Genomic DNA, 18550 nt, shown 5'->3' on the forward strand with positions numbered 1-18550 from the left:
TAAATTCGTATGTTTAAAACAGTTATCTCAACAAAAAGGTCATTCCTATCATTAGGATAATACCATAATCTAAAAAATCAAGAGTCAGTTACATTTGATTAGTAGTCATTATTTTAAACACATATTTCTTTGATCAGAAATAGATGATATCAATATTCATGCCTTTTGGGAGAATAAGGGGAAAAATACTGTCACCTTCAAAATTTTCCATAAAGTAACATGTCTTTGCATTATCACTTCAAATAAGCTGAGCATATTTCTTATAGTTTCCTATGCTACTTAAATGTTATGACGATAAACTGATTAAAGTTTATAAAGCTCTAAATCAGTGATTAATAAACGCTATACTCTTAGAAATGAGAAAAAATCATATATCTACATTCTCTCAAAAGAAATCATCCTGCAGAAGGACAAAATCTAACAGTATTGTCATAGCCTCACTTAGCCAACTATGTAGAGAGTGTGATTATATTTTTCAAAATCAAATATATTTTCTGCCCCTAAATAGTGAAATACAGTAGACTACTTTACTTACCACTATTTTCATCTGCAGTTCCATCTAACTGAGGTATAGAAAGATTGGCTAGAAGCAAACTGTTATTACTCCATTCCATTTCTTCTTCTGAAGATGAATCATCTTCTTCCGTTGAGCTTCTATGGGTATTTCTGCACAGTGATCTAGAGAATATTAAGATTCACCAGTGAGTATGAGCCTTAGAAAAAAGCATGTCAGACTCAATTTGCCTAATTTGATCCTATAATAGTAAAACTGAATAAACAGGATCTGAAAATAACTTAAAAAAGAAAAGCAGATTTACTTTGCTTTGGTATCATGCCCTACCAAAAGTTATTGTAAGTAGACTGTATAATCCATTTCATGTGAGCTAGAAGACACCATCATTCCTGTATTCATAGCTCCACAATATCCTGGATTATCATATCTAATTATGTTCTTCCTTATAGTCTCCCCCTCAGCTTACCATTAGATATACACATAACAGCTTGGGTGAGAACCTGGTAATTTCTAAAAAGGTGGCATCCTAGCATATTTTAAGAAGTCTATAAATACACAATCACTACATTATTAATTGGAAAAAATAAACAAAAAGATAGGCAAGGGGGTATTCAGGTCAGGGCTGAAAGAGCAAATAAAAGGGATCAGAGACAGGATAGGAAGCAGTACAGGTGTTGAGTCAATCCCAGCAGTGGCTATAAAGTAGGGCTGCTGAGGAATGCAGATGGACTGTGAAACCCAGATGGATACTCTCCTTAAGTTTCATGTCATATTGATTTAAATTTTTCACTAGATCCTAGCTTGATACTTTCCCTTCTATCTGGATGGGCAAACTTACTTTCTATCCATACCTAATTTTTTCTTTCACTTGTCTTGAAAATTTGAAAATATTGCTTTATTATACATGGAACAGTTTTTCCATTAAGCCTTCCCCAAATCACAAGTTGTCCTAAAATCACTCTTAAGAGATGAAAGAGTTATTAGAGGTCATCTAGTCTAGCTTTCTAAGCAATGCAAAAATCTTATTTTTAACAGACCCTACAATCTCCACTTTTATATTCTCAGTATAAAGGGCTTGCTGTCTCACAGGGTAATCTTTTCTGTTATCAATGGCTCTAATTGTTAGTAATTTTCTTCCTATATTACACAAAAATCTTTCATTCCTGCCTTTGTGCTATGTAGCCATATGTAGCAAGGTCTATGCCATGTTCCACATGATAACCTTTAAAATATTTGAAGGCATTATCATTTGTTCCATAGTTCCTCTTTAATTAGACCAAACATTATCTATTCTTTCTCCTGTTCTTTAAAAGTGACAGTGTTAACAAATCCGTCTAGTTTTCTTCCTCTTCTTTCCCTTTCCTTTCCTTTTTCAGTATTCTTAAAATATGGTACTCAGGAGGAATATAATATTCAATATACAAGTATCAATAGAATTAAATGACTCCTCTTCTAGACAATATACTTCTATTATTCAATCTCTCTTTAATATACATTTATAAAATGTTCAGGATTGTTTTTCCAAGGTTAACCTGGGGTTGGTTTTCACAGAATTGGTCCAGTCAATGAACACACAAGCATTAATTAATCATGGGATAAACCAGGCCTATTATTTTAAACATGTTGGCACCACTGGGAACAAGGAGATGGTGATTTTATAAAAATGTTACATATTTGAATGTGTATCTACTTAATATGGGCATGGAAGTATAAATAGCTAAACCAGGTATAATCTAAGAAACTATAGAAGAAATGCTAATAATAGGTTGAAGGTAAAAATCAAATGAACAATATCAAAACAAAACAATGAAAGAACAATGAAGAAAAAAACAAATGGAAGTAAGAAAAATGCATCATGAAATGCCACATGATCAAATAAAAATATCAGTCAACAAATTTAGCTAAAATATAGAAGAAGCAATCCTATTTATTATAGCAAGATTTAAATACATCAATAAATACTATGATTATTTTACTAACAAAATCCAAAATCTGTCAGAATAATAAATGTTACCCCAGGTACAGCTGGTAGACAATAATCAAATTCACTGTTTTGGCAACCATACAACACTACAGATTTATTGTGCTCTTAATAAAGTAAAACTTATGACCTTCCCACAGAAATTGTTAAGCCCAGAATGAATCGTAGGTCTATCTAGTCTATATTTGTGAAGCTGACTGACTGAACATAAAACCTATGACTCTACACTTTATTAGGCATCATCTTTTTAGTTTCAAGATATTTTCGAATCTATATTTTGTCATTCAATGAATTACCAATCTCCAATGTTTCTGACAATCTGAATTCAATCTAGCATGAAACTTGGCAAACAGCAGCATTTAAGTGGTTTTTGAATGCAAAATCATGCAAGTTCTCTGTGAACCTACATAATCAGTCACTATTACCACGTATACTCCTGATCCACAAGGATGCTATGTAAGACTTTGTTAAATATCTGGCTGAAATTAAGATTCAATATGATTATTACATTTCTCTAAGTAACCATATTTAAAATGGATATAAAGGCAGTAGAGCACGATTTGAACTCATGAAGGGTCTTGATATTCTCTGCTTCTCTAAGTGCCCACAAAGTGTTTAATAATCGTAAGTATCACCCCTATTATAGGGGAGCAGAACTAGAAGCAAGCAGACCAGTTAAAAAGTGATTTCATAGTATTCCAGATAAATAATAATGAAGGCTTAAACTAGATAGGCTTAACAACTAATAGAGGTGTAAAGGAGAGCAAATTAAATATGACACTGAAGTTACAAACTTCCAGAAGTTGAAGGCAAAGTGGTGTCATTACAGAAATAAGAACCAGAGACACAAGAATAAAGCCATTTTATACCACTGTCTATTATCATTTAGGATTGCTTATGCTCCAAAAGATGTTGTTGTGGTTGAGGAATTTCTGAACAGGATATTTCATAAAAAGATTTATAAAGTTTATACAGAAAAAAATTGACAAAAATATTTATAGAATAGCTACAAGAAATTGTATGCCTTTCAACCCCCCCCCTTTTTTTTTTAACAGATTAGGAAATATCAGCAAAAGGAATTTTTATGACACTGTTGAGGGTCAAATCTATCAGGAAATAGAACATTGATTCTGTCTGGCTCAGGTAAAATTAGGTCTTCAAAGGTCAAGGAGCTGAGTCGTTGACCGATTTAACACTGTGACAGCAAAGGGAACTCAGTATGTGAAACTAGGAAGGAAGTATGAAATAATATTTCACAGGTTTGGAATTTCCTACTCACAGAATAAAAATGGAATTCTTTGTAGGAGCATACTGTGAAAATATAGAAGAGAGGGTTCTGATATAAACTCAGATAACAGGAGATGGTATCAGAAAATTTATTTTTTTATATTAGGTAATGTTGAGAAACTAGAGGTACATTACATATATACTTATAATACTATATATGTATATATGTAATACATATGTGTGTAAACATGATATATAGGTTAATCTCATTCATCTTTCAAAAACAGACTTTAGAAGTTTTAGTACTGCCTACAGAAGTTTGAAGTAGAGGCACACTCAGTGTTTTAAGCTCAGAGGCCCAATTTTTTTCCACACACAGAGCATACAGCTCAGGGGCAGACTCAAATCAATCAAGCTCACAAGAAACTGATTTAGAAAAACACACTGCCAAGGAGAGTGGCCAAGATGGCAGAGTAGAAGGACACTAAGCTCACCGCCTCTCACGAGCATACCAAAATCATAACTAACTGCAGAACAATCATTGATGAAAAAGACAGGAACGCACCAGAAAAGATCTTCTACAACTAAAGACATAAAGAAGGAACCACAGTGAGTTGCGTATGAGGGGCAGACTTGCAGTATAATCAAGTCCCATACCGCTTGGGTGGGGGACCCACAAACTGGAGAATAATTATATTAGAGAGGTTTGAGCCCCATGTCAGCTCCCCCAGCCTAGAGGTCTGGCATTGGAAACAGGAGCCACCAGAGCATTTGGTTTTGAAGGCCAGCAGGGCTTGATTGCAGAGACTCTGCAGGATTGGGGGAAACAGAGACTTCAGTCTTAAACAGTGCACACAAAATCTCACACACACTGGGACCAAGAGCAAAAACAGTAATTTGATAGGAGCCTGGGCCAGACCTACCTGCTGGTCTGGGAGGGTCTCCTGGGGAAGCAGGGGGTAGCTGTGTCTCACCCTGGGACACAGGCACTGGTGGCAGACATATCGGGGCGCATTCATCTGTGTGAACTCTCCTGGAGGTTGACATCTTGGCACCAAGACCTAGGCCCACCCAATAGCCTTTAGGTTCCAGTGCTGGGACGCCTCAGGCTGAACAACAAACTGGGTGGGGACATAGCCCCATCCATCAGCAGACAGGCTGCATAAGGACTTCCTGAGCCCACAGCCACCTCTAGACGAGCCGCTAAACACAGCCCTGCCCACCAGAGGGTCAAGACCGAGCTCCAACCACCAGTGGGCAGGCACTGGCCCCTCCCAACAGGAAGCCTGTACAAGCCTCCAGACCAGCCTCACACACTGGGAGGCAGACACCAGAAGCAAGAAAACTTCAAGCAAGACCAAGTCTGCAAATGCAGACTAGACACTATCCTGGGACCACCTGGACCTGGGCCCTTGAGTGATGAGAGGGGAGTGCACTGCTGGGATGCATACAACATCTCCTACAATGGGCCACTTCTCCAAGGTTGAGAAACGTAACTAACCTACCACATACATAAAAATACAAATAGCAATTTAGACAAAATGAGAAGACAGAGGAATATGTTTCACATGAAGGAAAAACATAAAACCCCAGAAGAAGAACTAAGTGATGTGGAGATAGGCAGTCTACCTGAGGAAGAGTTCAGAGTAATGATCATAAAGATGATCAAAAAACTCAGGAGAAGAATGGATACAGATAATGAGAAATTAGAAGTTTTTAAAAAAGAATTAGAAAATATAAAGAGCAATCAAACAGAATTGAAGAATATAATAACTGAAAAGAAAAAAACACAAGAAGGAATCAACAGTGGACTAAATGAGGAAGAAAAATGGATCACTGAACTGGAAGACAAAGTACTGGAAATCACTGCTGCTGAACAGAAAAAAGAAAAAAAAAAAAAAAGACATGAGGACAGTTTAAGAGACCTCTAGGACAACATCAAGAGTGCTAATTTTTGCATTATAGGGGTCCAGAAGGAGAAGACAGAGAGCAAGAGCATGAGAGAATATTTGAAGAGAACAGGATTAACCCAAGGAGGAACACACTGAGACACACAGTAATCAAACTGACAAAAATTAAAGATAAAATATTAAAAACAACAAGGGAAAAGCAACAAATAACATACAAGGGTACTCCCATAAGGCTATCAGCCGATTTTTCAGCAGAAACTCTGCAGGCCAGAAGGAAGTGGCACAATATACTTAAAAGTGATGAAAGAGAAAAACCTACACCCAAGAATACTCTACCCAGCAAAGTTCTTTGATTTGACGGAGAAATCAAAAGCTTTATAGACAAACAAAAGCCAGAAGAATTCAGCACCACCAAACCAACTTTACAACAAATGCTAAAGGAACTTCTCTAGGCAGAAAAGGCTACAAATGGAAAAAAGAAAATGACAAAATGGAAAAGCTCACTGGTAAAAGCAAACATACAACAAAGATAGGAAATCATCCACACACAAAGCTAGTAGGGAGGTTAAAAGACAAAAGTAGTAAAATCAGTTGTATCCACAATAAGCAGTTAAGGTATACATAAAACAATTACATGTAAAATATAATATCAAAAATAGTAATCATGACAGGAGGAGAGTACAAATACAGAGTGTATCTAAAATGCATTTGAAATTAAGAGATCAGCAACTCAAAATAAGCATGTATGTATACAGACTGCTATACAAAAACCTCATGGTAACCACAAAACAAAAAAACTATAATATACACACAAAAAAGAAAAAGGAATCCAAACGTAACACTAAAGACAGTCATCAAATCACAAGAGAACAAAAGAAAGGGGAAAAAAAGACCTACAAAAACAAATCCAAAACAATTAACAAAATGGCAATAAGAACATATATATCAGTGAATACCTTAAATGAAAGCGGACTAAATGCTCTAACCAAAAGACACAGACTGGCTGAATGGATACAAAAACAGGACCTGTATATATGATGCCTACAGGAGACTCACTTCAGATCCAGAGACACATACAGACTGAAAGTGAGGATATGGAAAGAGGTATTCCACACAAATGGAAATCAAAGGAAAGCCAGAGTCGCAATACTTACATCAGACAAAATAGACTTTAAAATAAAGATGTTATAAGAGACAAAGAAGGACACTACATAATGATCAAAGGATCAATCCAAGAAGATACAACAATTACAAATATATATGCACCCAACATAGGAGCACCTCAAAATATAAAGCAAATGTTAACAGGCATAAAAGGAGAAATTGACAGGAACAGAATAATAGTGGGGGACTTTAACACCTCACTTTCATCAATGGACAGATCATCCAGACAGAAAACCAGTAAGCAAACACAGGCCTTAAATGACATACTAGACCAGATGCACTTAACTGATATATATAGGGCACTCCATCCAAAAGCAACAGAACACACATTCTTCTCAAGTCCACATAGAACATTTTCAAGGATATATCACGTAATGGACCACAAAGCAAGCCTTGGTAAATCTGAGAAAACTGAAATCATATCCAGCATCTTTCCCAACCACAACACTATGAGGTTAGAAATCAACTACAAGAAAAAAACTGCAAAAACCACAAACATACAGAGGCTAAAAAATATGCTACTAAACAACTAATGAATCACTGAATAAGTCAAAGAGGAAATCTAAAAATATCTAAAGTCAAATGCAAATACTACAATCCAAAACTTATGGGATGCAGCAAAAGCAGTTCTAAGATAGAAGTTTATAATGATAACCATACAAGCTTACCCCAGGAAACAAGAAAAATCTCAAATAAACAACCTAATCTTACACCTAAATTAAGTAGAGAAAGAAGAACAAACAAAACACAAAGTTAGTAGAGGGAAAGAAATCATAAGGATCAGAGCAGAAATAAAGGAAATAGAGACTAAAAAAACAATAGAAAAGATCAATGAAACTAAGAAGCTGGTTCTTTGAAAAGATAAACAAAATCGATAAACCTTCAGCCAGATTCATCAAGAGAAAAAGGGAGAGGGCCCAAATCAATAAAATCAGAAATGAAAAAGGAGAAGATACAACTGACACCACAGAAATACAAAGGATCATAAGAGACTACTACAAGAAACTACTCGCCAATAAAATGGACAACTTAAAAGAAATGGAAAGACTTCCCTGGTGGTCCAGTGGCTGGGACTCCACACTCCCAACACAGGGGGCCCAGGTTCAATCCCTGGTCATGGAACTAGATCCCACATGCCGCAACTAAGACCTGACGCAGCTAAATAAATAAATAAATATTTTTTTTAAAAAAGAAATGGAAATAGAAAATATGGGCAGACCAATTACCAGTATTGAAATTGAGTCAGTAATTTAAAAACTCTCAAGAAACAAAAGTCCAGGACCAGATGGCTTCACTGGTGAATTCTACCTAATATTTAGAGAAGAGTGAACACCCACCCTTCCGAAACTACTCCAAAAAACTGCAGAGGAAGGAATGCTTTCACACTCATTCTATGAGGCCACCATCATCCTGATACAAAAACCAGACAAAGATATCACATAAAAAGAAAATTATAGGCCAATATTACTGATGAACATAGGTGCAAAAATCCTCAATAAAACACTTGCAAGCTGACTCCAACAATACATTAAATACCACACACCATGATCAAGTGGGATTTACCGCAGGGATGCAAGGATTTTTCAATATATGCAAATCAATCAATGTAATACACCACATTAACCAACTGAAGAATAAAAATCATGATCATGATCAAAAAATATGATCATCTCAATAGATGCAGAAAAAGCTTCTGATAAAATTCAACATCCATTTATGATAAAAACTCTCCAGAAAGTTGGCATAGACGGAACACACGGAACACACAAAATAAAGGCCATATATAACAAACCCATACCTAACATCATACTAAATGGTTAAAAGCTGAAAGCATTTCCTCTAAGATCAGGAACAAGACAAGGATACTCACTCTTGCCACTTTTATTCAACATAGTTTTGGAAGTCCCAGCACAGCAATCAGAGAAGAAAAAGAAAAAAAGGGATTCAAATTGGAAAAGAAGTAAAACTGTCACTGTTTGCAGATGACACGATGCTATACATAGAAAATCCAAAAGACGCCACCAAAAAACTACTAGAGGTCAACAATGAATTTGGTAAAGTTGCAGGATACAAAATTAACACCAGAAATCTGTTGCATTTCTATACGCTTACAATGAAAGATCAGATAGAGAGGACTTGCCTGGGGGCACAGTGGTTAAGAATCTGCCTGACAATGCAAGGGACACGGGTTTGATCCCTGGTCTGGGAAGATCCCACATGCTGCAGAGCAACTAAACCCATGCACCACAACTACTGAGCTTGTGCTCTGGAGCCCGTGAGCCACAACTACTGAAGCCCGCATGCCTACAGTCTGCGCTGCACAACAAGAGAAGCCACCGCGATAAGAAGTCTGCGCACTGCAACAAAGAGTAGCCCCCGCTTGCCACAACTAGAGAAAGCCCACTCACAGCAACAAAGACCCAAAAATAAATAAATTAAATAAATAAATTTATATATTTTTAAAAAAAGATCAGAAAGAGAAATTAAAGAAACAACCCCATTTACCAGCACAGCAAAAAGAATAAAATACCTAGGAATAAACCTACCTAAGGAGGCAAAAGACCTGTACTCCAAAAAATATGATGCTGATGAAAGAAACTGAAGATGACACAAACAGCTGGAAAAATACACTGTGTTCTTGGATTGACAGAATCAATGTTGTTAAAAATGACCATACTACCCAAAACAATCTACAGATTCAATACAATCCCTACCAAATTACCAATAACATTTTTCACAGAACTGGAACAAAAAACTTTAAAATTTGTACGGAAACACAAAGGACCCCAAATAGCCAAACAATCTTGAGAAGGAAGAACAGAGCTGGAGGAATCAGGCTCCCTTACTTCAGAGTATACTACAAAACTACAGTAATCAAAACAGTATGGTACTGGCACAAAAACACACACACAGATCAATGGTACTGGACAGAAAGTCCAGAAATACACTCATGCACTTAAGGTCAATTAATCTACAACACAGGAGGCAAGAATATACAACAGAAGACTTCCCTGGTGGCGCAGTGGTTGAGAGTCCGCCGGCTGATGCAAGGGACACAGGTTCGTGCCTCGGTCTGGGAAGAACCCACATGCCGTGGAGCAGCTGGGCCCATGAGCCATGGCCGCTGAGCCTGCGCGTCTGGAGCCTGTGCTCCACAACGGGAGAGGCCACAACAGTGAGAGGCCCGCGTACCGCAAAAAAAAAAGAATATACAACAGAGAAAAAGGCAGTCTCTTCAACAAGTGGTGCTGGGAAAACTGGACAGCTACATGCAAAAGAATGAAATTAGAACATTCTCTACACCATTTACAAAAATAAACTCAAAATGGATCAAAGACCTGAATGTGAGACTGAATACTATAAAACTCCTAGAGGAAAACATAGCACAGTCTTTGACATAAATTGCAGCAAAATTTTTTTGGATCCATCTCCTAGAGTAATAGAAACAAAAACAAAAATAAACAAATGGGACCTAACTAAACTTAAAAGCTTTTGCACAGCAAAGGAAACCACAAACAAAATGAAAAGACAACCTATGGAATGGGAGAAAATATCTGCAAATGATGCGACCAACAAGGGCTTAATTTCCAAAATACAAACAGCTCATGCAGCTTAATATTAAAAAAAACAACAACAGGGCTTCCCTGGTGGTGCAGTGGGTTAAGCATCTGCCGGCCAATGCAGGGGACACAGGTTCAAGCCCTGGTCCGGGAATATCCCATGTGCCATGGAGTAACTAAGCCCATGTCACAACTACTGAGCCTGCATTCTAGAGCCCGCGAGCCACAACTACTGAAGCCTGCGCGTCTAGAGCCCGTGCTCTGCAACAAGAAAATCCACCACAACGAGAAGCCTACGCAACACAACAGCAGCCCTCACTCACCGCAACTAGAGAAAGCCCACACGCAGCAACGAGGACCCAATGCAGCCATAAATAAAAAATTTAAAATAAAATAAAAGGAATAATCATTTTAAAAGAAATTTTAAAAACCAAACAATCCAATCAAACAATCGGCAGAAGACCTAAACAGACATTTCTCCAAAGAAGACATACAGATGGCCAACAGGCACATGAAAAGATGCTAAATATCACTAATTGTTGGAGAAATCCAAATCGAAACTACAGTAAGGTATCACTTCACAGCAGTCAGAACTTCCATCATTAAAAAGTCTACAAATAATAAATGCTGCAGAGGGTGTGGAGAAAAAGGAACCCTCCTACACTGTTGGTGGGAATGTAGATTGGTGCAGCCACTATGGAGAACAGTATGGAGGTGGTTTAAGATACTAAAAATAGAGCTACCATATGATTCTGCAATCCCACTCCTGGACATATATCTGGAGAAAACTCTAGTTCAAAAAGATACATGCACCCCAATGTTCAGAGCAGCACTATTCAGAATAGCCAAGACATGGAAGCCACCTAAGTGTCAATCGACAGATGAATGGGGCAAGAAGATGTGGGATAAATAAATATATATATATATATATATACACACACACACACACACGTATACATATATATGAATATTACTCAGCCATAAAAAAGAATGAAATAATGCCATCTGCAGCAGCATGGATGGACTAAGTCAGACAGAGAAAGACAAATATCATATAATGTCACTTATATGTGGAATCTAAAATATGATACAAATGGGGACTTCCCTGGTGGTCCAGTGGGTAAGACGCCACACTCCAAATGCAGGGGGCCCAGGTTTGATCCCTGGTCAGGGAGCTAGATCCCACATGCCATAACTAAGAAGTCTGCATGCCATAACTAAGACCCCGTATGCTGCAACTAAAGATCCTGCATGTCACAACGAAGATCCTGCGTGCCGCAACTAAGACCCAGCACAGCCAAAATAAATAAATAAATTTTAAAAATATGATACGAATGAATTTATTTACAAAACAGAAAGACTCACAGACATAGAAAACAAACTTATGGTTACCAAATGGGACAGTGGAGGGGAGGGGAGATTAGGAATTTGGGATTAACATATACGTACTACTTTATGTAAAACAGATAAATAATAAGGGCCTACTGTATAGCACAGGGAACTATATTCAATATCTTATAATAATCTATAATGGAAAAGAATCTGAAAAAGAATATATATATATAAAAAACTGAATCACTCTGCTATACATCTGAAACTAACACAACATTGTAAATTAACTATACTTAAAAAAAAAGGTTAAAATGTAAAAAGGAAAGAAAAAAAGAAAACCACACTGCCATCTTACTCATTTTCTTTGAGAAATGGAACAGAATATCAGTTACTGCTTCTGACATTCATTCATTCATTAATATTTAACTCCTTCGATCTAATCAGACCTAGAAGCCATTCCTTGTCTTCAAGCTGACTCTATATTTGTTGCTCCGACCCATAAGAGTTTAACTCTCAAAGGGCATTCTTTTTTCCTCAAGTTCTGAGATAAGGAGGCACTTCTATTTTGCCCCATTTATGACCCATATATTACTATTGTATATACAGACAAATGATTTCTAAGTTAGGTTTATGAGGAGAGCACAAATTGGAGCAAGGTAATCAAAAGACACAAACTTTGTTATAAGACAAATAAGTACTAGGGATATAATGTACAACACGGTGACTATAGTTACCACTGCTGTATGATACATATGTACGTATGTATATATATGCTGTATGTATGATATATATGAAAGTTCTCATTACAAGGAGACAAAAAATTTCCCCCATTTCTTTTTATTGTAATTATATGAGATGATGGATGTTAACTAAACCTGTTGTAATTATTTCATAATATATGCAAATCAAACCATTATGCTGTACATCGAAAATTCATACAGTGGTGTATATCAATTATATCTTGTTAATAATAGAAAAAAATAAAGTTAGGTTTAATCTTTTTAAATGTACCAAAATTTTATTTTGCTTGGAATATAAAGTTTACACACTATTTAAAAGAGATTTCAAAGAAGTCAATTTAGTTTATTAGGTATTTTTTATTATGAATAATAGTAAGTAATAATTTCTGATTAAAGAACAATGATAATGATCAAAGGTAAAGCAACTGAAATAACTAAAAAGTTACCTCTTTTTGGCACAATGTTCTTCAATATTGCTGTCCCATCTCTGAGACATTACTAAACTAAGCTCCATTTCTTCTTTTTCAATCTGTGGTTCATTTTCTTCATCATCACTATTTTGAGGATTTTTACTGTTTCCAAACGAACGACATGATGATGGCATCCTATTTCTTCCCCCCTGATATCCGTCATTTTCCAAACCAGCAAGAAGATGTACCAGAGCCTCATCAGGACTACTGTCCACTATAAAACAAGTGAAGCATCACCAACAAACAACTTAAATTTTCTAAGTAATTCAATAATTCAAATCAATTATATATAAAACAACAACAAGAACCACAGATGCTGGCACATGCTGAAAGGATACAGCTGGTACAAAGATTTATGTATTGATGTAATTCTTCCATTAAAGTGTAATATTTGGACCACCTGCATTACACATGATTTTGTGTCCTTAAAAAGAAAATTCCCAGACACCATCTCACACCTACTGAATTAGAATTTCTGATGTAGGGCCCAGGAATTTGCACGTTAACAAGTTGCTCAATCTCTTACTGCACAAGCAAGGTTGAGGAGCACTAAACCAAATATAATCACAAGTGATCAAACTAAATATAAAATATATAATAAATATATGAATTAATGCTAAGGAAGTGCCTTAAAAATGATAATGTGAACACCTTATCCCTCTCTTAAGCTGTATTTAGCTCACAGGACAGTCAAACAAAACCTGTAGTTGCAAAACACGAGAGAGCTTTAAAAGTGATTAATAACATTACTTAAAAACCTTGAAGACCACCACTGAAATATCACCATCATATGCACTAGGGTTGCTAAAATCAAAAACAGATAATAAGAAGTGTTGACAAGGATGTGAAGAAATTGGAGCCCTCATACACTGCTGGTCGAATTGTACAGTGGTGCAGTTGCTTTGGGGAAAAAAAGTTTGGCAGTTCCTCAAAATGCTAAACACAGAGTTACCAGAGGACCCAGTAATTCCATTCCTAGGTATGTATCCAAGAGAAGTGAAAACATATGTCCACACAAAAACCTATACGTGAATAATCATAGCAGCATTACCCCAATGGCCAAAAAAGTGGAAACAACCCAAATATCCATCAACTGAAAGATGGAAAAATGAAATATGGTATATATCCATATGATGCAACATTATTCAATAGTAAAAAGGAATGCAATACTGACATATACCTCAACATGAATGAATCTTGAAAACATTATGCTAAGTGAAAGAATACAGAAACAAAAGGTTATATAATTCTGTTTATATGAAATGCCGAAAATAGGTAAATCCAGCAAAAGAGAAAATAGATTAGAGGTTGCCAGAGGCTGAGAGGAATGAAAAATGGAAAGTGACTACAAATGGGTATTGCATTTCTTTTTAGGGTGATAAAAATGTCCTAGAAAAAAAAAAAAGTCCTGGAATTACGTAGTGGAAATGGTTGCATAAATACCTGAAATGCTAAAAACCACTGAACTGTACATGTTAGAAGGTGAGTTTTATAATATGTGAATTATATCCCAATAAAAGCTATTATTTTTAAAAAAAAGATCATAAAGATGGAGGTTTGTTCTAATCTAGTACACAACCTTTTTCTCTGTAAAATGAGATAATATATTCCCCATTTACTAAACTATTAAGTTTCAGGTTTTCTTTGTTGACATTAAACAAACTGGTTCAATCATGCTACTGGTTCAATCATGCTACCAACTGTAAGGCTACCAACTGTAAGGCAAAATTGAAGATATTTGCTTATAAGAGCCATTTTGGCAAAAATCCATTTCTTAATCTAGAATTGCAGTTAATTTTTCCTGCCTCATACTTTAAAAATGGTTAACATTGGCAAATGATTTATAGATATTTGATTCTCAGATCTCTAACATTGAGATTACATTTTTTGTAACCTTATGCAAGGTGGAATTATATCAGCTGGTGATACATTATATTTGCCTAATATAATGAAATAAGGATATGTCTCTCTTTTTCAATTTCTTTTTTGTTTTTTATAACTAAAATATAACTTAGGTATATATATATCTATTTACTCAGAGAAATAAAACATTTAGATTATAAACTTCAAATTAATTTTTAAATGTGGTCTTTGGATCATTTCTTTCTACGTATTTCATGTCATTCATTTAAAAAAGAAAAAAGCTACCTACCTCCATAGAAAATGTTCTTGAAATATGACTATGTACAATAATTTTGGTACTGTCCCTAGTCATTCAATTAATCTTCCACTCAAATGAAAATGTAAATAACAGAGAGAAGACACTGTAGAGAGGTAGGATAACATTTGATGCTATACCTCATTTGATACAGTAAGAATGGAAAAACGGAAAGTGAGCAAGAAACATAAAATCACTATACCAAGCAAAGCAAGAGGCATGAAGTTCAATGATATCTCACTTTTTGCAAAGAAAATTTAAATAAATTTCTGAAAAATGTCAGTAATTTAGACTAAATTATTGAAATGAAATCTAGCAAATGGTTTACCATATTAATGAAAATGCATTTATGGAGATGCAAAGATACTCAGAAATAACTGTCATGTTCTACATGCTAGTCAAAAATTAACAGCTCGAAAGGAATTGTCCAGGGAAATTCCTGATACTTACCAAGAAAGAATAAATTATGGTATTTTATTAATGTTCTTAACTTTGGAGAATGTTAATTCAAATTAAGCATATTTCCCCTTAAAACAATATGGTTCTCTTCCAAACAAAGTTAAAAAAAAAAAAAAAAATTATTTTCTTACACAACTATTTTTCAGAAAAAGCTGTGTAGAAAACAAAAAAGAAGCTACTACATCTCATAATGCAAGATTTCATTTTTATACTAAGAATTTATCAAACATGCAATATTAACCTCTTCAAATCAAAGAAAAAAATACCGCCTGACATACGCACTTTTGTTGATATAAGACACTGAAAATTTATGGCACAATTGTTACTTACAGAAAGCTGGTGACTCACTCAGTCTTTGGGTCAAAGGCTGAAAAGTCTGACTGTTTTCCATGAGGTTCAAAATTGCTTCTTCATTAATAAGAGCTTCCTCCACTTTGTGTCTAATATGACCTTAAGAGGACAAAGAGTACAAAAACATTAAAGTAAATGACCTAAATCTGAAATTTACTGTTTAGAATTTGTATAAATTAGGAAACATTACAATGTAAACCTATTTAAAATTTTGAAGTGTTGCTGACATATGCTAAATAAAACCATAATAAAACTTAATGAAAGCCACAGGAATATCTAACTAGTCATACAGAGTAATTAAAAAAACAAAAACAAAAAACCCTGAAACTGTGAATCACTAAATATTTACAATCTCTTTAGTCTCTAAATCCTACCTAGTATGTACAGACAGTAATATTACTCTGATAAAAATCCATGTACATTAAAATTTGTAAAACGAGTTCTTAGAGGGAAGTGCATAGTGATACAGGACTTCTTTAAGAAAAAGGAAAAAGCTCAAATAAACAATCTAACACATCACCTAGAAGAATTAGAAAAAGAAGAACAAACAAAACCTAAAGTCAGCAGAAGGAAGGAGATAATAAAGATCAGAGAGGAAATAAATAAAGTAGAGATTTAAAAAAATAGAAAAAAATCAATAAAACCAAGAGCTGATTCTTTGAAAGCATAAACAAAACTGACAAACCTCTGGCCAGGCTTAGCAAGAAAAAAGAGAGAAGACCCAAATAAACAAAATAAGAAATCAAAGAGGAGAAATCACAACTGATACTGCAGAAATACAAAAAACCGTAAGACAACACTATGAACAATTACACAACCTAGAAGAAATGGACAACCTTCTAGAAACATACAGCCCTCCAAAACTGAAACAAGAAGAAACAGATAACTTGAACAGATCATCTGATCACTAGAAGTGAAACAGAATCTGTAATAAAAAAACTCCCTGCAAACAAAAGTCCAGAACCAGATGTTTCACAGGTGAATTCTACCAAACGCACAAAGGAGAACTTATACCAATCCTTCTCAAACTCTTCCAAAAGATTGAAGAGAAAGGAATACTCCCAAAGACATTCTATGAAGCCACCATTACCCTGATACCAAAACTAGACAAAGACACTACCCTAAAAAGAAAATTACAGGCCAATATCTTTGATGAATATAGATGCAAAAATTCTCAATAAAATATTAGCAAACTGCATCCCACAACACGTAAAAAAGATCATACACCATGACCAAGTTGGATTCATCCCAAGGTCAAAAGGATGGTTCGACATATGCAAATCAATCATTGTGATACACCACATCAACAAACGAAAAGACAAAAACCACATAATCATCTCAATAGATGCAGAAAAAGTATCTGATAAAATTCAACATCCATTCATGATAAAAACTCTTACAAAAGTGGGTATAGAGGGAACATACCTCAGCATAACAAAAGCTATTTGTGACAAACCCACAGCCAATATAATAATGATGAAAAGCTGAAAGCCTTCCTGCTAAACTCTGGAACAAGACAAGGATGCCCACTCTCAACATTTCTATTCAACATAGTATTGGAAGCCCTAGCAACAGGAATCATACAAGAAAAAGAAATAAAAGGTATTCAAATTGGTAAGGAAGAGGTAAAATTGTCATTATATGCAGATGACGTGATAGTATATATAGAAAACCCTAAAGACTCCACATAAAAACTACTAGAACTGATAAATGAATACAAGGTAGCAGGATACAAGCTTAACATACAGAAATTAGTTGCATTTCTTTACACTAACAATGAAATACCGGAAAGGGAATGTAAACAAACAATCCCTTTTAAAATCACATCAAAAAAATTAAAATACTTAGGAATAAACCTCCCCAAGGAGGTGAAAGACTTATATGCTGAGAACTATTGATACAAAACATTAACAGAGGAAACTGAAGATGACTCAAAGAAATGGAAAGATATCCCATGCTCCTGGATTGGAAAAATTAATATTGTTAAAATGGCTATACTACCCAAAGCAATATACAGATTTAAGGCAATACTCATCAAAATACCCATGACATTTTTCACAGAACTAGAATAAATATTCCTAAAATTTATATGGAATCATAAGAGACCCAGAATTGCCAAAACAATCCTGAGGAAAAAGAACAAAGCAGGAGGCATAGCCCGTCCAGACTTCTGACAATACTACAAAATTACAGTACTCAAAACAGCATAGTATTGGCACAAAAACAGACATATAGATTAATGGAACAGAACAGAAAGCCCAGAAATAAACCCACACATGTATTGACAGTTAATCTTCAACAAAGGAGGCAAGAATATACAACGGGGAAAAGACAGTCTCTTCAGCAAGTGGTGTTGGGAAAGTTGGACAGCAGCATGTAAATCAATGAAACTAGAACACACCCTCATATCATGCACAAAAGTAAACTCAAAATGGCTTGAAGATTTAAATATAAGACATCATAAAACTCCTAGAAGAGAACATAGGTAAAACATTCTCTGACATAAATTATACCAATGTTTTCTTAGGACAGCCTCCTAAGGCAACAGAAATAAAAACAAAAATAAACAAATGGGTCCTAATCAAATGTATAAGCTTTTGCACAGCAAAAGAAACCATAAACAAACCCACAGAATGGGAGAAAATATTTGCAAATCATGTGACCAACAAGGGCTTAATTTCCAA

At 35.3% G+C, this 18550-nt stretch overlaps 1 protein-coding gene across 1 annotated transcript in view; it reads right to left on the reverse strand.

Annotated features, from left to right (window-relative positions):
* The window catches only part of REV3L (REV3 like, DNA directed polymerase zeta catalytic subunit), a 178127-nt gene that overhangs the window by 82113 nt on the left and 77464 nt on the right, over positions 1-18550 (reverse strand). Inside the window, exons 10-12 of the mRNA XM_030882819.3 lie at positions 15846-15965; positions 12875-13112; positions 536-678 (exon numbers count right to left, since the gene is read on the reverse strand). Of these exons, the coding sequence (XP_030738679.1) occupies positions 536-678; positions 12875-13112; positions 15846-15965 (501 nt within the window). The remainder of the gene's footprint in view (positions 1-535; positions 679-12874; positions 13113-15845; positions 15966-18550) is intronic.

This window comes from Globicephala melas, chromosome 14, assembly GCF_963455315.2.
Source record: "Globicephala melas chromosome 14, mGloMel1.2, whole genome shotgun sequence".
Lineage (NCBI taxonomy): Eukaryota > Metazoa > Chordata > Mammalia > Artiodactyla > Delphinidae > Globicephala > Globicephala melas.